Genomic DNA, 26,090 nt, shown 5'->3' with positions numbered 1-26,090 from the left:
CTGAAGAGCCAGCACACTGCTACCGCCCTTTCGTAAAAGGCGGGCTGGCGAGGGGCAGCCCGGCCCTCTCCCATGACCTGGATCTTCCTCCGCGGCAGGCGGAAGGAGTTCTTGTGCTCTGACTGCTTCCGGTGTGGGGCTGGAGGGAGTCAGTTACTAGGGAGGGGGCGGTTCGGCCATGGGAAAGAAGCACAAGAAGCACAAAGCAGAGAAAGCGGAATGGCGCTCTGCTTCCGCCACCGCCTACAGCGGTAAGAACTGGGAGCTGTACGGAGGTGGGACGGGGAGAGGTCTCTCTTTATATTCAGGGACGTCTCTACTGCCGGCAGGACCCGGCATCTCTTCGTGGGCTGGACTGCACCGGAGCGTCGGGAGGGAAAGGGTCTTGTCTGAGTACGTGAGGGGTGGGGGGCCAGGCCGCTGATCCTGTCCAGTAGTCGGGCACCTGGGGAAGCCGGGCGGTCGCACGGGGCGGCAGTGAAGGGAAATGGCGTGTTGTGGGGCTCCTAGCAGACCGGTAGTGGGAGAAGTGAAGTGGGTGGTGGTCTGAAGGAGGTGGCTCGGGGAGGTGCACGGGGATTGCGGAGTGAGCGATGGGCGCTGGTGTGGTGGGGTTTTGAGACCAGGCGCCTTCATGGTTTGCATGGCTCTTCTTGATGGATTCCGGTTGCTGCAGTAGTTGAGTGGTGCTTGGTTTCACCTTACTCTGATAAGGATCTTGAGATGTTTTCTGGGAAAGCTGATGGGTTAGTTCCTTATGTGATCCCAGTTTGTGGAAAATCATGATGCAAGATGTGCTGAACAACTGTTTAACATGGATTTGTTAGTCTTATTTTTCTCTCCAAATGCATTGCATATGTTTTCAGCCTTCAGCAAATTATTGTAAAGAACATTTCTAGAGGAAGCATCAGTAATTACTTTGTGCTGTCATCTCTGTGTGCATTTATGAGATGTTTTACTTTTTCTTCATTTAGATTACGTGGATAAGCCTTTGGAAAAACCATTAAAGCTGGTGCTTAAAGTTGGAGGAAGTGAAGTGACTGAACTTTCTGGGTCAGGGCATGATTCTAGTTACTATGATGACCGATCAGATCATGAGCGAGAACGGCATAAAGAAAAGAAGAAAAAAAAGAAAAAGAAGTCTGAGAAGGAAAAAGAAAAGCATCTAGATGATGAGGAAAGAAGAAAGAGAAAGGTAAGCTGTGATTTTTAGAATTCAGACTTGCAGCTCTTCTTCATGCTTGCTTATCAGATCTAAAATCTGGCACAGAGTACAATTTGATTCACTATTACAAGAAACTTATTCTTGGCAGATGTAGAAAACCCCTGTGTATGTGTTGGTATATTTCTCCTATTTGGACGAGATGTTCCTGTGATGATTTCTTGAACGAAGGAGAAGCTTTTTTTCTTGTAACTGCTTGGTTTCTTTATTCATTTGCTTTGTTTGTAGGTATGAATACTTCCTGATTACAGCCAGGTCAGAAACATGTTTTGCTACCCTTCGAGGAGGGTATTTTCAGTTTTTCAAATAAATCTAACTTGCATTTCTGTTTCTGAGATATACCGAGTTATTGAACATTGTAATTGATATGTTTAGTTAAAACAGCTTTCTGAAATCTGATCTGTTGATTACTGTGGTACGGTAGTCTTGTTGGCTCTTGCTTAGAATAACCTGCATGCTAGGCTTTGTGTCTTTCTTAGTAGCAACCGGTATGGTCACATATTTATTGTATGTGTAGGACCTTTAGGAGTAGAATTTGAAATCAGCAAGGCAGTGTTGGTGGTACAGTTACCTGTACACTTTCTTCCTGGATACCGCATAGCAGCCTTCCAGTATCTGAAGGGGGCTTATAAGGATGCTGGGGGTGAACTATTCATTAGAGACTGTAGTGACAGGACAAGGGGTAACAGGTTAAAACTTAAACAGGAGAGGTTTAGATTGGATATAAGGAAGAAATTCTTTACTGTTAGGGTGGTGAGGCACTGGAATGGGTTTCCCAGAGAAGTTGTGAATGCTCCATCCCTGGCGGTGCTCAAGGGCAGGTTGAATGAGGCATTGGGTGGCATGGTTTAGTGTGAGGTGTCCCTGCCCATGGCAGGGGGTTGGAACTAGATGATGTTAAGGTCCTTTCAAACCCTAACTATTCTATGATTCTATTTCTTCTGTGTACTAATGATTCTCTGACATACCTGCTTTTTTAATTATCTTCAGCCCTGTACAGTCCTGTAGTTTTCTTATTCTTGTAATATATTTCTTTGGCACTACTTTGTATGTGTGTATGGCTAAACGCTATCATTTTGAATTGATTTGTTAGGCTTGACCTACTTGAAAATGCTATAACTCTGTTGGATCATTCAGAAGTTCTTGAATACAGGGCAGATAGTGCAAAGTTTTTTCTACAAACATTTTTCAGATGTTTCAGCCAAGAGCATGGCACTTGAAATGTAGCAAAACAAGTGGCTTAAATGCAAGATTTTGCAGCATCAAATTAATTATTTGTTTTGCCTTTGCTAAATTGGGGTGGAGGGGGCAAGTTTGTTGGTTTTTTTTTTTCTCCCAGAATTTCACTATTAGTGCATGCAAAAGAAACTAACGGATAGGTAAGCAATAAAACTGTAGTCTAAGTATGGTTAATAGAAGTATGCTTTTCTGTATGAGCATGAGTAATGACTTGTAAGATTATAGGAATGACTCAGGCATGCGTTTGCTTTGAAGTTCAGGAAGAGATCATTAATTGCTACCACTGTTACAGAGGATGTCTTATGGTTATTTTGCAGGTTTCCTAAATTGTCATGTACTTTATTGGTTCCCATTTAATGCATGAGACAACCAAAATACACTGATCATAGCAGAGTTACAGACTGATCTTTAGTGAATAGTAAATTATACTTCCTTTACCCTCTGATGTAGCTTATCATCATGCAATTTTACATAGAAATATATCTATTTTACATATAAATAGCTTCAGAGTTTAACATTCTTTTTACTAAAAGAACAGTAATAAATGATAGAACAATAATATATTAAATACAAAGCAAAAGGTGAACAGAATTAGTTTTCATTGGAGAAGAAAATTGAAAAAAGTGACAGGGAAATATATGCACTCTTATTTAAGCCATATTATGGCTCAGATATAGAATGAGTGTTCCAAATGAAAAATCACTCTCTTACCTTTTGGTGTGCAGGACTGTACATTCCAAGTACATTCTTCTAAAATCTGTCTTCTTCCTGCTATGCTAGGAAGAGAAAAAGAGGAAAAGGGAGAAAGAACAGTGTGACACTGAAGGAGAAACTGATGACTTTGATCCTGGGAAAAAAGTGGAGGTTGAACCTCCTCCAGATCGTCCTGTCAGAGCATGCAGAACTCAGCCAGGTGAGCAGCGACGAAAATTAAATCATCTTGTGTGTTTTCAAAAAGCATGCACAGCATAGCTTTTGCCAGAGATTCCAAAACGTAAAATATCCATGAGGATCTGCAAAAATCTAGAGCCTTTATTTTTTCCAACATTAAGAGCTTTCAGCTATCTGAAAAGTCAGTATTCCTCTTGGTACTTCTGGGTTTTAGTAGGTTTATTTTCATGTAACTAAACTTGCCACTGGCTTCTGCTACTTGGCAGAATAAAGCTAGTATACAAGTATTATTGTGTGTATTGTCCCCTTAATTTCTTTTCCATAACATTTCCTCAGCATTTACATAACAGTGGTCAGAATGTCTGAAACCAAGTTTTCATAGAATCATAGAATGGCTTAGGTTGGAAAGGCCCTTAAAGATCATCCAGTTCTAACCCCCTTGCCATGGGCAGGAATTGCTTCCACTCAACCAGGTAGCTCAAATCCTCATCCAGCCTGGCCTTGAACACTTCCTTTAACCACAGCTTCTCCTTTATCTTACCACCCTTACAGTGAATAATTTTTTCCTATATCTAATCTAAATCTCCCCTTTGTCAGCTTAAAGCCAATCCTCCTTGTCTTGTCCCCACCAGCCCTCACCAAAAGGCCTTACCCAGATTTCTTGTCAGCCCCCTTTAGGCACTGGAAGCTGCTCCAAAGTCTCCCCAGAGACTTCTCCAGGCTAAACAAGCCCAACTCTCTCAGCTTGTCTCCATAGGAGAAGTGCTGGATTCGCTTGAGCAGGTCCATGCTCTTCTTGTGTTGGGGGCCCCAGAGCTGAATGCAGTAGAGGGGGAGAATCCCCTTCCTTAACCTCCTGGTCACGCTGCTGGTGACCAGCAGCAGCACAGGACACGGTTGGTTTCTGGGCTGCAAGTGTTCACTGCCAGGTCTTGGTGAGCTTATTGTCAACCAGCCCCCCAGGTTTTTCTCCTCAGGGCTGCTCTCAATCCAGTCTCCACGGAGCCTGTATTTGTGTTTGGAATTGCCTCAACCCATGTGCAGGACCTTACACTTGGCTTTGTTGAACTTTGTGAGGTTTGCAGGAGGCCCACCTTCTTAGCCTGTCCCGGTCCCTTGGGATGGCATCCCTTCCCTCCAGCATGTCTGCTGCACCACACGGTTCAGTGTTGTCCTCAAACTTGCTGTCCATGTTGCCAGCAAAGTTGTTAAAACAGCACTGGTCACAATACCAGCCCCACCCTGTGGTACACCACCCTTCACTGGTTCCACTTGGACACTGAGCCATAGAATACGACTTAAGAGTGGCACCATCTGGCCAGTTCCTTATCCACTGAGTGGTATGTCCATCAAATGCATGCCTCTCCAACTTAGAGACAAGCATGTTATGTGGGACAGGGTTAAATGCCCTGCACAGATCCATGTTAGGTGACATCAGTCGCTCTTCCTTTATCCACCAATGCTGTGACCCTATTGTAGAAGGCCACCAAATTTGTCAGGCATGATTTGCCCTTAGTGAAGCCATCTTGGCTGTCACCAATCACCCTCTTACTGTCCATGTGCCTTAGCATAGTTTCCAGGAAGATCTGTTCCATGATCTTGCCAGGCACCAAGGTGAGACTGACCGGCATGTAGTTCTCTGGGTCTTCCTTTTTCCTGGAAAAGCAACTTAGTAGCAAAAATCTGTGTCTTTAGGAGTGTTGTAAGTCTTGTGTTTGGACACTTCCCATTGACTGGTCAGGTAATTTACTGAAGAAATTTTTGTTTATGTCTGCACGTTAGATTGAGGAATGTGTCCGTCAGCTGTCAAGGTGACCTAATAGGGGTAACTGAAATTTTCTGGTCAAACCTTTATGTCTCCAAGAAGTCTGGAGCTTGACAAGCTAAAAGCTGATCTCTGTATATACAAGGCTTCTGTTTTCACCTGCTTGGAAAATTCCGTTCAAAAGCATATAAATTACCTTACCGGTTCTGGTTAAGAAGGCAAGTATCTTTCCATTAGCATGAGAAAAGCTGGAGTTTCCATTCTAGATTTTATCATGCTCCTTTTTTTTCAAACTTCACATTAAAGCCAGTCTCTCTAAAGTATGTTCATGGATAGGTAAAATTAACTTGTAGTGTTTACTGTTTGATCTATATGAAAGTGAAATGGTAATCAATATTTCTCTTGCCAGCAATCTGTCACTCTTCTTTTTGACTGAAAAGATTCAGAAAAGCTAATTGCATGGGTGTTATGGTAAAGAAACCATTAAAATTGCATAGATAACATGCTGTAAGAATGTGAATTTCCCAACTGCAGTATTTGAGGAGCCATGTTTTAAGTTCCCAGTTGTTTTTTTTTTCCTGGTAAAATACAGAATACCTTACTTTCACCTTAATACATTTTCTTACAACTACTAGACTTAGCATCTGATTTAATGTGTGCTAGTTTTTACTGGGATTTAAATTCAGTAGGTAGTAAAGGAGAAGAAATAGTTACTGCATGCTTAGAAATCTGATGTACTTCTGCTTTGAAATCATGTCTCATTGATCTTCAGATCAGTACAAGCTGTACTGGTAGTTAAGATTTTCTCTCTGGTATTTACATTTTTAAATAGGTGCGTATACCTGTATTCTGTTTCATTGTACTTTTCTGTGTTTCTGTCTCAAACTGCAGCTGAAAATGAGAGCACACCAATCCAGCAATTACTAGAACACTTCCTTCGCCAGCTTCAAAGGTATTAAGCATTTTGTATCTACAGCTGTGGCACTGATGTCTAATGCATAATTATATCTGTTACCTTACAACTTCTTATTCTGGTTTTCTGTTTGAAAATAGTGTCTACAAACTGGCTGTAATATGTTTGGTAATTTTGCAATCATATCAAACCTGGCAGGTTTTAAAGATTAGTTGAGGAAAATTATTACCATGTATGCAATTCTGGCTTTTGCAGGGAAGTGTTTTGGGCAGAGGGTATGTTGCCATTATAAATTTATTGAATATTAATGGCTTACATTAGGAATATAAAAACAGTTATGAATTTTAATAGTTTAAAAGATTGAACTCTTCTTACGAAATTTTGTTATTCTGTGTCCTCTGTCAGATGCCAAAGCAAGTTTATACCTACTTACTTGATAAAGCTGGAGCGGCCTTTTATTTTATTCTTTTCCATAAAACGTTATCCCTGTAGCTCATGTTTAAAAAATATATATAATATTTTTTTATTATATAGTAATAAGATAATTTTAAAATTAGCTAAGCTGAAAATATACTAATTTGAAACTACAAAACACAGTAGTTATTTTTAGAGGACCTCATGAACAAGAAGAATCAAAGAGTTTATTACTCAGTGAAAAGACCCATTTGAGACACAGAGAGCTTGCAAGAAACAATTCAAGAACTAGCTGAGTCTAATTCAAAAAAGTCTCCATATGTGTAAATTTTTTTCCTGTATCAGAAAAATTTTCAAATATGCCTCTGTTTTATAAGAGTGCTTTTAGTGTGTGAGGTTTTTTATTGTGTTAGTGTGTGAGGGGGGTTTGTTGTGTTTTGTTGGTGGTGGGTTTTTGTTTTTTGTTTTTTTTAAAGTAGTACTGTTCTTTTTGTACCATTAATGCAGTATAAAAACTATGATAATTTATTTTGCTGATCTAAATGTATTGTTTTTATTTTTAGGAAAGATCCTCATGGGTTTTTTGCTTTTCCAGTCACGGATGCCATTGCTCCTGGATATTCTATGATAATAAAGCACCCTATGGATTTTGGTACAATGAAGGAAAAAATTGCAGCAAATGAATACAAATCAGTCACTGAATTCAAGGTAAATTCATAGAGACTTAGTTATTTCAGAGCTCTTTAGTAAGAAACTGAAGATTCTTTTTAGCTGTAGCAGCCTTTCTTACATTCATTATTTTAATGTCATTTTTTTTTTCAGAGCTGAGCACTTTATAAAAATAATTGTGTGTGCTAGAATGAGGTTTGTGCTTTATTTTTTACTGAGGAAGCTCTATGTTTGTGAGAATCTAATGCAGTCTACTACAAATCACTGTAAAAATCAAGGACATGCTCTACAGTTCTATAGAATTCATTAAAGAAACTGGAGCTCTTTGTTTTGGTGTTTACTATTTTTGGAATGGGGTAGGGTTTTGGTTCAGTTTTGTTGTTTATTTGGTTTGGGGTTTAATTTGTTTTTTTTTTTTTATTTAGACCTGATTAGAGTGATTAAATGTCAAGTTTGACTTGTCTGCAGGAAAACTGGATATACTGAACATTTTGTGTAAGATCCAATAATAACTATATATTTTTATCTTTAGCCATCCTGTTTTCCATATAACTTTATCTGGAGTGGTCTTTTGGCAGAAGCTTACCTGGCAGGCTTATTGGCAACTTTCCTTGGCTATTTTGTGTATTGCTGTTGCTGTAAAGCTTTATCAGATGCACTGTGGTTTTATAGACAGTGCGGTAAGAAATCTCTGATGGTATTGCAAGCTGCTGGAAGGAAAGGAGGGGTTTGTAACTGATACATGGAGTTCTGTTTGCTGCCTTCACTGTTACTGCTTTCTAGAGTGGTGTTGATGTAGCAATAGACTTGGCAGAGAGCATTGGCTTGCTTATCGGGCATAACTTCTTTTGAAGGGTCCAGCGAGGTGAGCAAATAATGGCTTATATTTCCTATGGGTGCTTTGATTATTCTTTTGTGTTATGTATGCTTTATTTTTCAAAAAAAACGTATAGGGACTTACAGGAAATAGTAAAGAAAGATTCGTAATAGCATTGCCACTAGCAGTGCCTTCAGGTCTCTAAATTCTAGTGGTGTTCTGGATTGCCTTATTCATCAGCTTAAAAAGGAATTGTGAATGGGAGCTCTGTGGCTCTGTTTAGATACAGATATGGTTGCAATATTGATACTGGGGAGATAACAACCTAAATTATGAAAATCAGTCTTGTTTAGACTGACAAGTTCTGTTCCTTTTGAAGGACTTGATTTCTGCTGGTATTCTAAGGAGCAGTGAAATGGTTGATAGAAGTGTCTGCCCTACAGTGACAAAGAGATTATATGTATACCTAATTATGTTTTTGCCTTTATAATTCTGTATAATACAGAAATTAAATTTATGGGTTTTTAACCTCTAAAACGAAGCCTACTCAAAAGGTTATCTTTCATTTATAATACATGTAACTAGCTGAGCCTAGTCACAAGCCAATAAATAATCTAAGAGTAGAATCCACAAGAACCATTTGCTGTATTTAAAGGAGGGGAAATTGCTGCAGAGAACTCATCAGTTTTGCTGCCAAAAAGTGGTGTGCTTCAAAGTTGGGTATGCAAAGACTGTCTTTTTCTGCAGCATTTCATAAGCCACCACTAGATATATAGCCCATGTGGGCTTCTTTATCTGGTGTTGGGTTTATAGTTTCCTCCTCCATGTCACCTTCTCAATTTCTGGTTTTGTGATGGTCTCATTAAGCAAAGGCAGATGGCTTAAATACCATAAAAAGTCAGAGACTGCCAGTTTAAACTGTGTTCACCTACTTGCTTAGTTTTGGCTTGATGACAACTACTAAATGATTGGGAAAGCACTGCTCTGACATCCCTGTGTGGAAAAATGAAATAAACCAATTTTGGGGTGTTTTTTTACAGAATCCGGTCATAAGTGCAGTACGGCAAAGTTATTTTTTGTGAATGTTGGGTGCCAGAAAACGTCTGTAGAAGTATGTCTATGTCCAACCACAATAGTAACCTTAGAATATCTTTGTCTCAGCAAATTATTCACTGGTCTGAAAACTGAGTGGGTTAACTTACCAAAAAGCATATCATCCTGTTTGCATACACTTTTGCACATAATCCATTCATTTTCAAATATAATGGGCACCTGCACAAAAAAAATATTTGCATTTGTCTACAAAATGAAGGACAACTGATTGCTTGAACAGTCATTGTTTAAATATTGAAAAATTAAGAGAGAAAAATATATTCTTAAATCAGTCACTAGTTGAATTTGTTAGGATCCAGTTTGTGAACTGCCTGGAAAGACCACTATGTAATTCTTGGTTGTTGATTTGCCAACTTCAGAATTTTTCAGAGGTGTATAATAATGTCTTTTTAATTCAGTGTTTCATAGAGCTTCTAATAATTCTTTCTATGCTTTACAGATGAGTAGCATGTGACTAGAAAAAAAAGCACCCAAATTGTTTGGTTCTGTTACAGTGGAGTGTGTTGTACTTTTGTTTTGGGACCTTGCGTCAATAAAAATTACTTGACATTACGTCTGATGGATAAACATTCAAAGGAGCAGGCAAAATCAGGCTTGGCTGTTCTTATACTTTGAAGTTTTCTTTTTTTGTTTTTTTGTTTCAATGCAAGTGTCTGAAAAAGTGGTCAAATTAATAGAACTAAGATTTTATGTAAGATGCTTTGTATCTTTCTGATATCTTTGTATGATTCAGAAGATGGCAAAACTACCAAAAATGTACTTACCTTGGTGCCTCAGCCGTTTTACGAATTTCTTCACTGTCCATTTGTGTAATGTGTTACATTTGTTATTCAGTGAAAAGTAAAGTATTCTTTTTTTAAAATCGAAAAGCTAATTCCAAACAAAACTTGAAGAAGCAAAAAGGGCTCAAACCTTTGCAATTTTATGTTACCTTTTGGCTTGTGTTTAATCCATGAGCCTTCTGCTGAAATACTATTTTATTATTCACAGAGCTGCCATGATGAATAGTATCTTCCTTTACAAAAGGAATTTGAAATTTTAACAGTTCTTTTGTTTTGTGTTTTACAGGCAGATTTTAAACTGATGTGTGATAATGCAATGACTTACAACAGACCAGATACTGTTTACTACAAGCTAGCCAAGAAGATACTGCATACAGGCTTTAAGATGATGAGCAAAGTAAGAGACCTATTAAAAACAAAAAGCAGAAACTCTATGCAGGTTTTTTTGCTATACTTAAAAGGATCAATTAATTACAAAGATAAATGTTATTTCATCTATCTGTGATAAATTATAGTAGTGCCTGTTAGGGCTTCTGTATTTAAACGGCTTGATAGCATTCTTGTTGTAACCACACGCATATTTCTCAACTTTTATCTGCACCACTGAAGTCTGAGGGAGTTTTTTCCACTGGCTTCAGTGGAAGCGATTAGTGTCCATGTATATAAATCTCAAGTGTTGAATACTGTTTCTGGCTGAAATTTTAAAACCAGGATCTCATTTATATTTTATTTCTGTGTAAACGGAAACCTTTTTTGAAGATGGTGGGTGTAGGGGAGGTTTCAGGGGTGTTTACAGATGTGCACATGCAAATGCTTTTTACTCAAATACAGCTGTTGGCTTGTAAAATGAAGTTATTTTGATGAGCTGCTCTGTGTGTGTGTGTGTGTGTGTGTGTGTATGTATTGCAGTTATGGTAAGTTTTGTGTAAAATAGGCAGTTGTCTTTGCATATGCAGTTTTTTTTGTTTTTGTTTCTCTCTTGATAGTTGGGCTGCAGAAATTCTGATGCCATGCTACCATGACCAAATCATGTTGCATCGCCATTGGAAACGAGGCATTAAGAACAAAATAAGGCCATGGCCATTCCCATCCCATCCCATTATCATAGCATCTTGGCTATGAGGGAAAGGTTAAGTCCCTGCCGCTCTGTCCTTTCTGATTCTAGGAACGGCTGTTAGCTTTGAAGCGCAGCATGTCGTTTATGCAGGACATGGATTTTTCTCAGCAGGCAGCTCTTTTGGGTGATGAAGACACAGCAGTTGAGGAACCTGTCCCTGAAGTTGTTCCTGTACAAGCAGAGACTACCAAGAAATCCAAAAAGCAAAATAAAGAAGTTATTAGGTAAAGGTTTTAATGGGCATGCTTACTGGCTTGTTTCAGCTTTTGTAATGCTAGACAGCAGCAAAGAATTGAGGGAAAATAAATTACTTTCAGCCTTTCTCTTTGTGGTCCATAGGATAAATGGGTGATTTTATTGTATTTTAATACAGTGATTCCCAAGTTGAAACAGACAATTCAAAGAATGTCTACATATTTTTTTAAACATAGTTGATACATATATATAGAGATATAGAGAGAGAGATATAGATATAAATACAGATACAGATATTTTCATCTTTCTTTTTATTAAATGAGTAGTTTCTTCTCATAAAGGTTTGAAATGTTCTTTTTTGAACATAGCCATAAATTCCTTCTGCATTTTTATATCATGTCCCTCCTCCCTTCCCCCCCCCCCCCCCCTTTTTTTTCCCCTAAAATGATGGACTGTATCAAAATCAAGACCTTTCTGGGAGAGCAAAGTGGCTCCCAATCAGTAAATTGTTTTATTTAACTTCTTTTTTTTGGGCAGGATGTAGAGGTACAGGAGGTTGTTTTTAGAGCAGATTATATGTTCCAAATTAAATTAAGCTTCTTTGTATGCTAATGCAATAGCTATCTTCCAGCTAATAGGCACCCCCATGTCACAAAGTTGTGGTTTTTACAGCTAAAATCTAATTTAAAGGGTTTGTTTTTCTATTTTTGAGATTTTAGCAGAAGCTGTGATTTGGAAGAACATCATGTTGTTCAATGTTCTTGCATAGGCTTCCTAGGATAGATGTTGAATTTAAATGGTAGGCCATTATATCAACTGGAATTTTATGAAAATAAAACTGTGGCAGAGCAAGTCATGTCTTAAATTATCTGATCACATATTCTGCAGGCTTCTTAAACATTTGATTTTTCTAATTGACTTGAGCTTTTAAGCACTTGTATTTTGGCATCAGTAGGATATTCTTTTTGATGTACAATAAGAGCTTTGGGAGGGGAGAATTGAACCTAATATCAGATATTTTTGTCTTCCTATTTCCCAGTTAAAAATGGAAAAATAGCTGAAATCAATGTTTGCAAAGTGCTAAAGCAGTTTAGACCTATATACTGTGGTTTAAAAAAGTGACTTGATTACTTGGACATCCTAAGTAGTTTTTTTAAATTTTGTCCAGGATGCTGCAATCTTCTGAACATTATTTCGCAAATCTTGTTAAGTATTCTGTAGAGTGTGATAGAAAGTACCAGTTGTTGAGGAGTTTCCTGCTGTGTACACCTTTTCTTAAACTTTCAATGAAACAAATCGTATAACACATTTGTCTCATAATGGTATGATCCTGTGATCTTTTTATTGTCTTTAATAGCAAAACTTCCTTGTGTATCAGATCTGAATATCTATACAGAGAGAAATTCTTAGCTAAGCAAATGGAAGAAGATAACCCAGGAGAGAGAAATGGATTTGGTGTGAGGAGATGCTCTACCCAGTACCTAAGGTGTTTGGCCCTAGTGTCTAATGTCCGTATAATACCCTGAAAAATTTTATGTACAAAGTTTATTTTAAATATATAATATACCGAAGACTGCCATGTCTTATGATATCTTCACACTTTCCCTTACAATACTACCTTTCTCTGATATTTATATAATAGCTAAGATATGTCTTGTTCCATCTTAGGTATGCTTATTTGTTACATTTTTATTATTTGGGTGTTTTAATGAAAAGGGATCTACTGAAACATAAATGTTAATTTCTGTCATTTCAATGAGAAGAAGTGGTGTGATTGAAACTGAGTAGGAATATTAATTGCCAGTATTAACAAACATAGGAATTAAAGGACTCCCTGCTGAACTGGGAGCAGTGTCTTACTTCTATAAGCAACTAACTGATATAATCCTCAAAATGCAGCTTTTTTTTTTTCCTTTTTTTTTTTTCCTTCAGGTTAGAGTACACAGTATCTATTCCGTCATTTCAAAATTTCTTTTCTGCATCTTCCTAGTTGGAAGTTGTGAAAATAGTGTATTTGTGCATGTGGGAGACTAAGAGCGCATACAGCATTCGCTTTGTATTAATGCAATTTTATTCCAAATCTGTTTTGTAACGCTTCCTTTATTTTCTTCAAGGTACAGAAACAAAATTTTTGAAGTTCCATAGTTTGGTAGTTCTCAGCTTCTGCTGCAATACTTCAGTTTCATAATATAATTCCACTTAAATTCTAAAGTAGACTGACACTGGGAAGGGGGTGGGATGGATTGTTCTATTTAGCAAACCCAAAATTCAGCCCTTTGTTTTGTTTTAGCTTTTAATTTCTACAGCTACTCCTTTCTTTTTCTTAGTTGCATATTTGAACCTGAGGGAAATGCGTGCAGCCTGACAGATAGCACTGCTGAAGAACATGTCCTGGCACTAGTGGAACATGCAGCAGATGAAGCTCGGGATAGGATCAATCGATATCTACCCAACAGCAAGGTCTACTGCACAACAAAGTTCACAGTTCCATTTTGTGTCTGACTATTGAATGCTTTGTTTCATCTTGGAAAAGAGGCTTTAGTATTGTATTTTCTAAGACCATAACATCTAGGATGTATGCCCTGTGAGGAGCACCAGTATCTCTATTGTCTATCATTTAGTTCCTACTGAAGACCCATTTTAGGGTGTCCTAAAAGGATTTTGAGTTGTATATTGTGCAGTGAATATATTTAGTCATTCTCTTGCAGAAAACAGTGAAATGTTGCTCAGTCTTGAATCTGGCTTCCTTAATTACAGACCTTAGCATTGAAAGTGATTAAAATAGCATCACACTCTTCTTATAGTTGCACTCAGAAAAAGCGAACTTTGGCATAGTTTGAAGGTTTGAAATTCAGGAATTTTAAGTGTTAAATTACAGTTTTCAATGAGAAGCCCAGAACCTCTTGTAGTTTCATGTAGCTGTAGTCACCTATAGCATCTTCTTGTGTGAGTACAAATTACAGGTATCCTTCAGTGACTAGGAGAAGATGGCAATAGTTTGTCCATGTTGGAGTTTTTGACAGTGCTAACTATAGGTTTCATCATCTTGAATGTGATTGTTACTGTTCCATGTCTGGTTTTGTGTTGTTCCAAGAGTTAGAAAGAAAAGTTCAGTGATACTGTTAGTGCAGTTTTCTCAGCACGTTCTTTTTATGGGCTGTTTTTGTTAGCTATGTGACAATGGCAGATTCCTTCACTACTTCATGCTAGGGTTGGAGTGAATGCTACAGGCATTTGCTACAGGCTTATGCTGAGGTGCATTTACTCTGCTTACATCGCATTGTGTGTAGTCTTTATTCTTTGTCCTCATTTCTCATTTTGTCACATACTCCAGTGACCACTGCAGTCAAAAAATAATCAGGAGGTTGCTACAGCCTGTGTTTTCCACCAATTTTTTTAACAACTGTTGCAGAAGAAGCATTTGCATTGAAGCATTAGTGATAACAGTTGTCTTCAAACTTAAATATCTTTTTCTTGGACAATGGCCCTTATTATGCAGTGCCCTTAGGCTCAACTGGATTAGGAAGTAGAACCTCAACAGCAGGAGAAGGTTTAGTTTTTTCAGTATATTTCTGTTTCTTTGGATAATTAAAGACTTGCTAGGATTGAAGGCAGTTTCAAACCTCCAAATTAAGAGTGTCTTTTAAAAACGCTTTAAAGCAATACCAATTTTCTGCTAATTGCTGACTTTACTGAAGAGGCCTTTCATGAAGATACAGTCAGTTTTGCAGTGTTTGAGAATTGTTCTAGGTGTGCAGCTCTTGTCTAGGCTAGACAATGTGCTACAGATCCCACTGAATCTAGGTAAAACTGATATGTTCTTAGAATTCACCCATTATGAACTTTTGCCATCACTTCATGGTATTGTTCTTGTTTATTCTCTTTCCAGTGTTTGTCACCTCTGTTTTTATTATATGTCAACATTAGCTTTGGCCTTAAGTATGGTCAGTTTCTAACATCAGCTTAGTTTGTTGCATCACTTCTGGCAGTTTACAGACCCCAGTGTGTTCTAATGTCTTTCATGTTTCTGGCTGTCTGTTTAGCATTTTGTGTGTGTGCTCTGATAGGTTTGTCACCTGTTTAAGAATTGGATATTCATAAAAATACTTCTGTTTATGGAAAGTTGTGGCTGAGATGTGAAAACGAGCAGTTTGGTCTAGATTTGAAAAATAAGCAATGAGGTAGATTGTGGATAGGATTTACAGATCTGCTTCTAAAAAGAAAGTGTGTTGTAGGTTTGGCAGTTGGAAAGGTTGGCTCTGTATTAATTATAATGGAATTGATTTTGTCTTTGATGCAAACTTTAGATCTGATTTAGGAAGATGAATAAGGAATTGTATATGTGACATACAAACTGTTACTCCTGAGTCTTCTGTGAAGCATTTGCCAGGCAGTGTTAAATAATTTAATTTTCTGTGTTAAAAGGAGTACCAGAGTGCAGGATCTGAATATGGCTAAAAATGCATTTTGTAGTTTTCTGTGTAAGTAAACACCTCCTTTTTTGGGTTCGGACTGTTTTGAGTGATTGCTTCAACATCTTTGTGGTTCTATTTGCAGATTGGTTATCTAAAAAAAAATGGAGATGGAACTTTATTATTTAACGTAGTAAATTCATCTGATCCAGAAGCAGAAGGTAAATGCCAAAATTTTTCAAGCAGACATTTCTAATGTCTAATGTTTTAGCAGATTTTGATGTCCTAACTGTACACACAGATCCTGTGTATTACAGATGAGTTTAAAAAAAACCCAACCAAACAAAAAACAACTCCCCAAACCATTTTCCACAACAGCTATATTTAGTATCTCCAGTATAATGTATTTCTCTGCCTTTCAAATTGTCACTCCTCAGATGCTCTGTTTTACTCATGCTAACAGTAAGGAGGTAAAATAATATCTATTTATAAGCAGTTATACATTGCTACAACTTCACAGAGACTTTGAAAGACAGGCTTTCTCTTCAGGTACCTGGTAGTGTTAAAATCTAATAGATAAAAGGTGAGGGAAAGGTCTGTAATCCTATGTAAATGTGCAATGCACAGATGCAAATTCAGAATAATTTTTTGCTTATTTCATAATTTAAATTATTAACTAAATTTCAGTTTAAAGTTAATTTGGGTTTGCTCAATCGTTTTTCTTTAGTTCCCTGATCTTTTCTAGGGGGTTTTGTTTGTGTTACTACTATACATAATTTATACTGTTTTATGCTTTTCTCAAAATGCAGAAGTTTCAAAGTTTAATGTGGAAATGTCGTAGTCTTTATGCTGCTGTGTCATGTTGATTTAGCACCTCCTCTCTGCACCTTTTGAGATTGGAATTCATTCACAGCTCACGTATTGTTGCACTGATGAATGTATGAACCCTTTTGACTAGTTGCATATCTATTGATTTTTTGACTGGGGGGATACAAACCTCTGCCTACATTGCTTTTCATTTGGCAGTAAATTTTTCTGGAATGGAAGTGAACATATAGCTGTCATCACGCCCTTGCCTAATTCTGGAAAGAAAAAAAAATAATAAATGAGTGATTTATTACCTTTGAAATCATGCCACTGAAAATTTAGACAGTGATGGTAAAGGGAACAGAGGAAGCTTTCACTGTGTGATGTAAAGAACTGTCCTGCTAACTTAATGTTTCTGTGAATAAGATCTTGTGAATAAGAGATGGAAATACGTTTACAGCATGTATTTGAAATTTAAATGGCGAGCTTGAATTACACTACCTATCCTTAATGTACAGGTTGAAAGACATTTAGGCTTTATGATAACAACAGCTTTTTGAAGTGGCAAAATCTCAATTTTCACTATAAACTTTATACATGAAATGCTTTTCTAAAAATAATCATTCTCTTTTAAATTATTAGAGGAAGAGACTCACCCAGTGGATCTGAGTTCACTGTCAAGCAAATTATTACCTGGCTTCACTACGCTGGGCTTTAAAGATGAACGAAGAAATAAAGGTAAATGCTAAAGAACATGTTTGAACTTTGTGTTAATTAAATGTTTGCATTACTTCCTGATATAAAACAATTTCAGATTATGCCTGTCTCCAAGTGAAAGTTCACTTGGTTGTTTCTATAATATATAATTATTCCATTTACAGCAGAATGGAGTTTTAATTAATTTGTCTTTTTTGCTTATTAAATGTAACTTAATTAGGAGTTTATGGATTAATGTTTTGTCTTTGTGTTATAACCACAATAAAAGCTTTCCAGTAATGGTACTCCATGTTCTCTGGAAGAAATAATTTTTCATGAACAACTCTGCTTAGATTTGAGATTTAAAATAAACCCTAAGTACTTTTATTTATATGGTTAAAATAGTCATGCTGATTCTAGAGTCTGGCAATGCCCTTGTGATACTGTTCTTGATTTCAGTTGGAGGGAAAAATGCACTGCACTTTCTATTTCAGAAAACAAAATATTCCCCCCACTCCATGATCTTTTACACTTGTAATAATCATTTGTCATCTTTCTCCTACCTGTCTAGTAACCTTTCTTACAAGTGCTAGTACAGCACCTTCTATGCAAAACAACTCTATATTTCATGATTTGAAATCAGACGAAATGGAGCTCTTGTACTCAGCATATGGTGATGAAACAGGGATACAGTGCGCCTTGAGGTAAGTGCTTCCTTATATGAGGCCTAACTTCTTGTAGAAATTCTATGAGAAGCATTTGGGCCTAAATCTTAACTAGGAGCCTCCAAATCCTGATTTTATTTTTGTTTGTTTGTTTGTTTGCTTGGTTTTTGTTTTTGTTTTTGTTTGGGTTGGGGGTTTTTTTGTGGTTTTTTTGGTGGGGTTTTTGTTTGTTTGTGGTTTTTTTGGGGGGGGGGGGTGGTGTTTTGTTGGTTTTTTTTTGTCCCCTAAAACTGATTTTAAAAATAACTCGCTATAAAACTTGAGGCTACCTTGTTGGTGGGGTTTGGTTTGGGTTTGGGGTTGTTTTGTGGTTTGTTTTTAGGGGGGAAGGGGTTGTCTTACATTTCTTTATTGGTGGCTTGGGGGGGGGGTGTTAGGTTGGTTTTCTGTTTCATTTTCATTTTTAAGTTACCCTGTTTTGTTTGCAAGGCTGTTATGGATCTTGTTACTAGGATCTTTGACTGCAGGATATTATAGGTGTTAAAAATTTAATGTTTTGCTGTAAACCCCACAATAAGTAGGCTTAGATATGCAAGTAGTAGATTTCACTGACTTTAAAACAGTCATAATTTCAAGACATTTCTAAACAGTTAAAGCTGCTTGAAAAGGAAAATACCAATTTTCATTAAATTGCTCCTCTTAAAGGGAAAGAATCACAAACTTCTTGTTTCCTTTGTGGGGATTTTTTTGGTTGTTTCGTGTTGTTTTTTTTTTAATCCACTACCAGTGAAAGTTCCAAGTGAAAACTTGCTTAGAGTTGTAAAAAACAAGTTTGCATGTACATTTCCTTCCATTAAAAATAAAGGGGGAGGGGAGGGGAAAAAAAAACACCTTATCTGAAAGGCCTTAATGGCTTTCCCCTGGCCAAAAAAAAAGTAAATCAAAAGAACAAAGAAAATATAGGTGCGTATTTAGGGAAAACTGTGTTATATGTTGAAATATTATTATTTTTTTTTAATTAAAGTAATAAACATGTTCTGTAATGCTTGTATCTCCATTCCTACCAGCTTACAAGAATTTGTGAAGGATGCTGGAAATTACAGCAAGAAAATAGTAGATGATCTTCTGGACCAGATCACTAATGGAGATCATTCCAAAACTATGTATCAGCTAAAGCAGGTGTGTCCTTGATGCAGAGAAATGTCACGAGTTCATCAAAACAAGAATGGACGTACTTCTGGTTTTTAATACTGTATGACATACTTTGTTATCCACTGTCAATTTAAGCATTGCAGGCTTAGCTATTCATCTATTGTAAACCAATTTAGGAACTGAGTTATTCAGCAGAGAAGTAATCTTTTTCTTTTCTCTAGCTGGATCATTTCTCCAATGTGGTTCACTGTGTGACAGCAGAAAGGAAAATGCGCAATATAGCAGGGGAAAGAAAGGACCTACCAGCTAAATGCTGTTTGGGAAGCCCTGTTATTCAATGTCATGACTTAACATATCTGCTTCTGAGTTACAGTACAATGCTTTTGCTAAGGATTTTTTTTTTCTTAATGCAAAATATTCCTTGTGGAAGGATTAATTATTTGGAATGTTGATATAATGTTGGAGAATAGATTAATATCACTGTACAGGTATCTATTACTCAACAGTACTAACTTTTAAATTCATGTATTATGTCTGAAGGAAAAACTTATTTCCAAAAGCACTTTACCAATGAGATTAAAACTAAGACTGGAGAAGAGATTTTTCTCAGAAGTATATATAATTCTGGTGGAAATGTTTGCATTCCCAAGACAAAATAGGTTACCAGAAATTGCAAAATCTTGTTTCATGTTACCTTCACCCTGAAAACCACTCTAGTTTGAAGTAGTTGTCTGCTGTTTAAAATGGTGACATTCTGAATGATTCAGGAATAAAGAAAGGGAGGTGGAAGGGGAGGATGGAAGGCACTCTGACTTCCTGACATGGTAGAAATGAGATTATGCTGAATCTCTGCAGATTTAGAAGGAGAATAGGGGAGATTATGGTTCAGGAAAAAGGAGATAATAGAATAAAAAATACAGAGGATCCTTCAAAATTTTGTTTTTTTTTCCAGTAGCTACTGGAAAAAGATTCTATATGAAACAGGAGGAAATGTAAAGGATTAGTTTAAAAAAAAAGAGAAATTCAAAACCAATATTTTGAACATTGTTCAATATTTAATTTAGCTTTAAAATAACTTTTTTCCCTTTTTACCAAGTTCCAAATGCAAATTTCTGAATACCCTTCAAATGGTCATTGGCTATTTACATTTAGAAAGGGTGCTCAGTTGTGACACATGTGGATATGTACAGATTTAGTGCAATTAAATATGTTTCAGTGGTGATGTGCCATGTATTTGAATACTTTCTGCTGCTATATTTGAGTAAGAATGAGTATCTCTGAAATGCAGTCTTAAGAATTACCATCTTCTGATTTGGAATCAGAAGTTACGTAAGTAACAGCTAAGATACTGCACTTGAATATGAAGTTCATGGGTAGAAGAAATAGCGTAAGGAGACTCAAAGATTACTTAAAATGCATAAGCATATATTTTGAAACAGTAACTGTTACACTATAACTGCATTACAGATACTTCAAGAAGTTAGCTGTCTATAGCCTCAATTTGTGTGGGAAGTTTGAATGTAAATATACTTGAAAATGTACAAGAGAGAGGTCTCTCCCTTATTTTGAATAAAACAGTGTTTCTGTCTTTCCAGAGGCGAAACATCCCAGTAAAACCACTGGATGAAGTTAAAGTAAGTTATGCTGATACTCCGTGTGGTTTAGTTGGTTTTGTTTTTTTTCATTGGATAATTGTCTTGGCATTTGAAGTAGAGAAAGTGATGTTCTCTGGGTTTCCAACAGTCAAATTCCAAATTTTATTTAATGTGCATCTGTTCTGTATAATACTGCGTAAAGAAAAGACTGTTAGGTTAGTCTTAAAGAGGCTGTCTTAGCTCTAAATTGTAAATGTATATGGTCACCCATTAGAGAAGAACTAGTCATTTTTGTTGCTTTATTTAAAGGTTTCATGCAAACATCACAAAATAGTGATAGTGTTCCATGGTAGTTTGGGATCTAATCATGGTAAATCAGTAAGTTACACAAACTAAGAGTATTCTTAGGAAACATAAGTATAAACTATGAAATGCTAACATCTAAAATAGGATTTGGTTCTCTAGGTTCTGCCAGTTCTCATAAAAGAAGAGCACAAGTTGCGTAATACCTGTCCAGATTCTTCCAAACAGATTATGGTAAAGTGGTTTATGTGTTTAAAAAAGAAAATAAAATATATATTGACACATTCTTTTTGTCTAGAATAAGCTTTTCTGTACTTAAAATGGATTCTCTTGACACTCAGTCTGTTTCAGTTAGTGGCTTTGTTTGTCCTGTTGTTCTGTATTCCCTAGTTTAATTCAGCATGCATAACAATCTCAGAGGCAGAAAGATCCATTAGTAATCTGAGATACTTAATCTGTTGATGAATATTTGAGGTTCAACCTGCTATAAAAGTTTTTAAAACCTCAGTTTTGCCATATCCATTGAAAATGTGTGTTAGAAAGTAGAGGTAAATAATGCGTATCTTCTGCTTTCACAGCTACTAATCAATTTTTTTTAAGTGGTTTTATCTTCCAAATTATTTGTAACAGCAGAAAATTTGTGTTGTATTCCACGGCAATTCACATAAAAATCATATGGATTACATTATAACAACTAATAAAATTTATAGTTTTATAAATATTCCTTATTTTTTGTGGAAAGGTTTGTATTTCTCTAGAAGGTGATTGGTTAAGTTAATTCATGAAAGTGCTGTATTTCATTTTCATATTCCTAAAAAATAATACCTCGTTGTATATTTTAGTCTTATTTTAGTCTTCCTGCTAGAATAGACCACCTCAGAATTTTGTTTAGAATATGTTTTGAACCTTAACAACTTTTACACTGATTATATAGTAGTATTGCAATAAATATGGGGAAAAAAAATGCATTTTTGTTGTAGTGCAGGCTGTATCTTATTATCCAAATGTATCAAAAAAAGAAATACTTGAGAGGCCAGCTCCAGTTGATGCTGTGTATAGGGAGGCCCACCTTACTGGTTTTGTTAGGCACATACTAAAAATTTCAATAAATCCAGTATAGCATCGAATAGGTGAGGGGAAAAACGGTATCTGGAAGTGGCTCATGGCGATACTGATAATGCGTCCCTCTGCCAGAGTTCTGACATGGGACAGGAAAGAATTGAACAGGTAATTGAGTTCCAGAGGACTTGGTAATGTTTGTGTCAACAGTCCTGGATGTTGAGATGAAAGATCCCTTGACTGTACAGATCCTTTGTCATTCATATGACTGGACTGTCCTGGAGCCATCTGTGAGCTGCCTGTGAGTTGCAGGTTAGCTAAGATGGTTATAGATGCTCCAGACTCAAGTGTTTTGGTGCACATTTTTGAGAGTATAGATTATAATAACTTTTAGTGTTTATGACAGCTTATGACTATTGCTAGTGTTTCTGTTTCTTGTATTTTAATAGGTTGGAGAATCTGCTGGAGACAGTAACACTTCTGACTTGGACTTTCTGTCTATGAAACCGTACTCAGATGTATCTCTTGATATTTCTATGTTAAGTTCATTAGGTAAGTAAATATAGAAGCCATCAATTGCAGTTTTGTTGTACTATTTAGGCAAAATAACAGCTACATTTGCTAAGCATAAAAGCATGTTCAAAAAGTCAAAATAAGTCTACATTTAGCATATGTAAAAGTCTATAGGTAGACATAGGTAAAAGGCTTGTACAAGGTAAATGAAACATTGGTCTTGTTTTTCCTTTGAAACATCAGTGTGCTAACCAGGCTAAGTTTTTTGTATCACTGAAGAAATTGAAGTATTTGTACCTCACAATTTTCATTGTTCTGCTTGGTTTTATGTGTTCATAAATTTTAAGGGTTGGTGTGGAGCTTTGTTTCAGAAATATTACTGCTTCATATGCTGGTTTTTGAAATAACCCGGGCAGTAAATAAATGTGTGGAGCTCAATCATATCATCACTTGGAATGTCCCAGAAGAAAAATTAGAAGAAATTTCAGGCATTAGGAAGACTTTAGCTTCAAATAAGACTGTTGTATGAAAATGTTAGGATATTGCTTCAAATAAACATCTTTGAGAGAGGTATCCTTTAAATACTACACAAAGCAATGTTCCCATTTCTGCAGTCTGCCAAGCTGGCCAAATGTCTTCAAAAATGCCATCACAAAAAAAATAGCATCACTCATGGTTTAAGATACTTCTAATTCAGAATGTGAAAGTTGCCAAGCTATACTAGGAGTCAGTTCAGTTTCAGCCATTTCCCATGGTGCTCTTCTTGAGTCTCCAATATCACAAAATGCTTTCCAACATGTATTTCTTGAAACTGAAAACAGATCTGCAGCTATTGCCTTTTAGAAGTGTGAAGGAAAATGCAGGATTAAGATCATGTGTAATGTTTATTTTAGATTTTTTTTTTTTATAGTGTCTTGATAATGAGTCAGTATGCATGTGCTGATTTTGGGTTTTGGTTGGTAACTGGTGACCATTAGGGAAAGTGAAGAAGGAGCTTGATCATGACGATAACCATTTACATCTGGATGAAACAACTAAGCTGCTGCAGGACCTTCATGAGGCTCAGGCTGAGAGAGTGGGATCCCGGCCATCATCCAATTTGAGTTCCCTCTCCAATACTTCTGAAAGAGACCAACATCATCTTGGTAAAGTTACCTTTGTTATAGAAGTTGCAGTACTACTGCTATAATTGAAACTTGTTAAAATTTATATTTTAATTTACATAAATCTTTGTATGAAACTACTTTGATAAAATAGTGTGTTAACTACAGAATTATGTTTTAATTTTTAAATATGTAAGGCAAAGACAACTCAGAAGATACGCTTTTGACCTGTGAAATTAAGGGCACTAACTGTAGTTACTTGGGTTTTTATTAGGCATGGTTGAAGTAATTGTGAAGTAAATTGATACTGACCAGTAAATCCCTATATGCACTTGCATTTTATGCCCTTAGAAATACTAAGGAGTATTAATGTTTCCTTGACATGGTTGTATGCAGCAAAGAACAGGTGGGATTCTACAATAGCCTTCCATTCTCAACTATAAAGTTCAATGATAAAACAGGATAGTAGGTTAACATATCACTTAACAATTTGTTGCCATCCCTGTGAAGGTAGGACATGTTGACCATTTGATGATACTTAATGAAACTTTGTATCCTGTTTTTTGGTTTTTTTTTTTTTTGGTTTTTTTTTTTTAGCTCAAATTAGTAGAATTGTGACTGCTTTTCCCAAAAAGGTCTAAAATAGTAAAGAATCTTGTAATTTATTTTTTTTCTTTCAAAATCTGCTCTTTACATACTGTTTAGATGTCTGTCGTGCTTTAAAAGTGTGAAAGGAGCATATGAACTAACCTTGCTGTTTATATGCATAAACGCCTCTCCATTAATTTTCTGTACTTTTAAAAGTTTTTCTTTTATTTCCCATGTTCTGCAGGAAGCCCCTCTCATCTGAGTGTTGGAGAGCAGCAAGACATGGTTCATGATCCCTATGAATTTCTTCAGTCTCCAGAAACCTCAAATGCCACTACTAACTAATCTGACATGTACTATATATATTTTGTATTTTAATTGTATTATGCTTTTATAAAGTTTTTGTCCATGGCAGAAACCTCAATTTTGTTCCTCTTTTCTATGAGGATTCCTGTATATTATTATCATGTATGCTGGATTAGACAAAACAAAACTACATAGTATGTCACGTTGTTAGCAATGTACAAAGACCTGCTTTTGGTTTGTTTCTTGAGGGAGATTGTTGTACACTGGTGTGTGTGGCTTAGCTGAAAACCAGCAAATAATGTGTTAGAAAAAATTTTATTTCATAGAAATTAAAAAGTGATAATTTTCCCAGTATAATGGCAGCAGTCATTAAATGCTTCTAGTAAAATTATGTACCAGTTCTGTTCAGGTTCTAAGTTGAACATCTTCAAGGAGGACTGTTTCATTCTAGCAGTGACAGAGCTGCATGAATTGTGATCATTATTGTATTTCCCATCTCCTGTTGCTAATGATCTGTACAAGTTGTTTCTGTTTCCACGTACTTAAATCTTTTTTTAATCACTCGAGGGAGAGTAACATTGCTTGATAGCTGCATTAAAATGCTCACTATGAGAATTCTACCCTGGATCTAAAAAAAAGGACGTTTTCGTGGTCCCTTGTGTCTTGAAACAAAGAAAATATAATCCTTTTATTTTTTAATATATGTATATTGGCTGAAAAAAATCTGGGTAAGGTGTGCTTTTCAGTAATTTTAATGACACTTTTATAATTCAGTATTGATGAAACTGGGGGTTTTGTACCCTTGATACATGCAAGCTGGACAAATTTATGGATTTACAATATTTTGTAAATATTAATAAAAATACTAAGCCACTTTCTATTTTTGCAAATACCTTGTTCTTGCCAAGATAAAATTCATTTCCTTATCTTTACTAAATCTGAAATAGTAGGAGGTCTTGGTCTGAATTTTTGTGCTGCCTTGAGAGATAAATTTCATTATGACACATATAGTTGTAAGCAAAATTAACTGTAAATTTCTAGGAACCAACAGGGAAGTCTGTCAGGTAACTGATATCAAAGCCTTGATAAAGGTTAAACAGGAATGTCTCAGACTAGTTATTTGTGGTCTGGACTGTTTCCCTCCCCTTCTGACATGTCTCTTCAGAGCTCCTTCCCCACCCCACTTAAGCGGTGTGATTTGTGTTTAGCTGTTAGATGTCATGTTATGTTAAATCAGCTGGTTTCTGGTGATTTGGTGATTCTGGTGGCTGCCTTTTCTTCTCTATACACTAGTTGATTGCTGTTTCTATTGCAACAAATCATTTGTAGGATTTCCACCTGAACTGGATCAAAAACTTTTGAGTTTCAAACATTCTTCTTTGCTTTCCTCCTAGTCAGTCAGTTTCACAATTAAAGGAGCAGTGGTGCCCACCTAAAGGCTGGAAGTAAAGTAAGGATCAGAAGACAGGAGGGAGCTCTTGAAATCATCATTGGCAATGATAGCAAAGCTTTCATGAGTTATCTCGATTGTGAAGGATTTAATACTGATTCTTCTCTAGGAGCAAAGTTCTGCAGCATATTCCTCTGCTAGTACATCATTGTTGTGTCGTGCCTTAATAATGAGCAGAAACACAGATTTTGATAAGACACTTTGATAAATCAGGTAAGTATCTTACCTAGGCCAGCCTTCTTTGATGAAAGTATCTTGGGTTTGCAGTTCATCCTGAGGTGAAAAGTTTTGGTCATGTATAAAG

The 26,090-nt window shown here is 36.4% G+C and overlaps 1 protein-coding gene across 10 annotated transcripts; it reads left to right on the top strand.

The window, feature by feature from the left end:
* The first annotated feature begins 165 nt into the window (after window positions 1-165).
* BRD9 (bromodomain containing 9) lies at window positions 166-25,811 on the top strand. Of its 10 annotated transcripts, XM_057424293.1 has the most exons (19): window positions 166-251; window positions 975-1,195; window positions 3,242-3,374; window positions 6,009-6,069; window positions 7,008-7,152; window positions 10,112-10,222; window positions 10,991-11,166; window positions 12,495-12,623; window positions 13,465-13,597; window positions 15,695-15,770; window positions 16,999-17,094; window positions 17,624-17,756; window positions 18,785-18,896; window positions 20,465-20,503; window positions 20,930-21,001; window positions 22,276-22,378; window positions 23,317-23,484; window positions 24,275-24,383; window positions 25,731-25,811. In XM_057424293.1, the coding sequence occupies exons 1-18, from the start codon at window positions 179-181 to the stop codon at window positions 24,373-24,375; spliced, it is 2,082 nt and encodes a 693-aa protein (XP_057280276.1). In that variant the 5' UTR covers window positions 166-178; the 3' UTR covers window positions 24,376-24,383; window positions 25,731-25,811. The 10 variants fall into 10 exon arrangements, with proteins under 10 accessions (XP_057280276.1, XP_057280282.1, XP_057280281.1 ...); XM_057424299.1 differs by lacking the exon at window positions 25,731-25,811 and having other exon boundaries at window positions 11,054-11,166; window positions 12,516-12,623; window positions 24,275-24,956; XM_057424298.1 differs by lacking the exon at window positions 25,731-25,811 and having other exon boundaries at window positions 11,054-11,166; window positions 24,275-24,956.
* The last annotated feature ends 279 nt before the right edge of the window (window positions 25,812-26,090 follow it).

The sequence above is a fragment of the Pezoporus wallicus genome, unplaced genomic scaffold, assembly GCF_028554395.1.
Source record: "Pezoporus wallicus isolate ANWC-B61680 ecotype Strahan unplaced genomic scaffold, APGP_CSIRO_Pwel_v1 contig_5485, whole genome shotgun sequence".
Taxonomy (NCBI): Eukaryota; Metazoa; Chordata; class Aves; order Psittaciformes; family Psittacidae; genus Pezoporus; species Pezoporus wallicus.
This window is presented reverse-complemented; position numbering and strand designations above follow the sequence as displayed.

Bases quoted from the DNA above. Each gene is read 5' to 3' on its own strand.
- BRD9 (XM_057424293.1), top strand. From the start codon at position 179: ATGGGAAAGAAGCACAAGAAGCACAAAGCAGAGAAAGCGGAATGGCGC. The intron at 252-974 runs GTAAGAACTGGG...TTCTTCATTTAG, and splicing joins TTCCGCCACCGCCTACAGCG to ATTACGTGGATAAGCCTTTG. The intron at 13,598-15,694 runs GTCTACTGCACA...TTCTATTTGCAG, and splicing joins GATATCTACCCAACAGCAAG to ATTGGTTATCTAAAAAAAAA.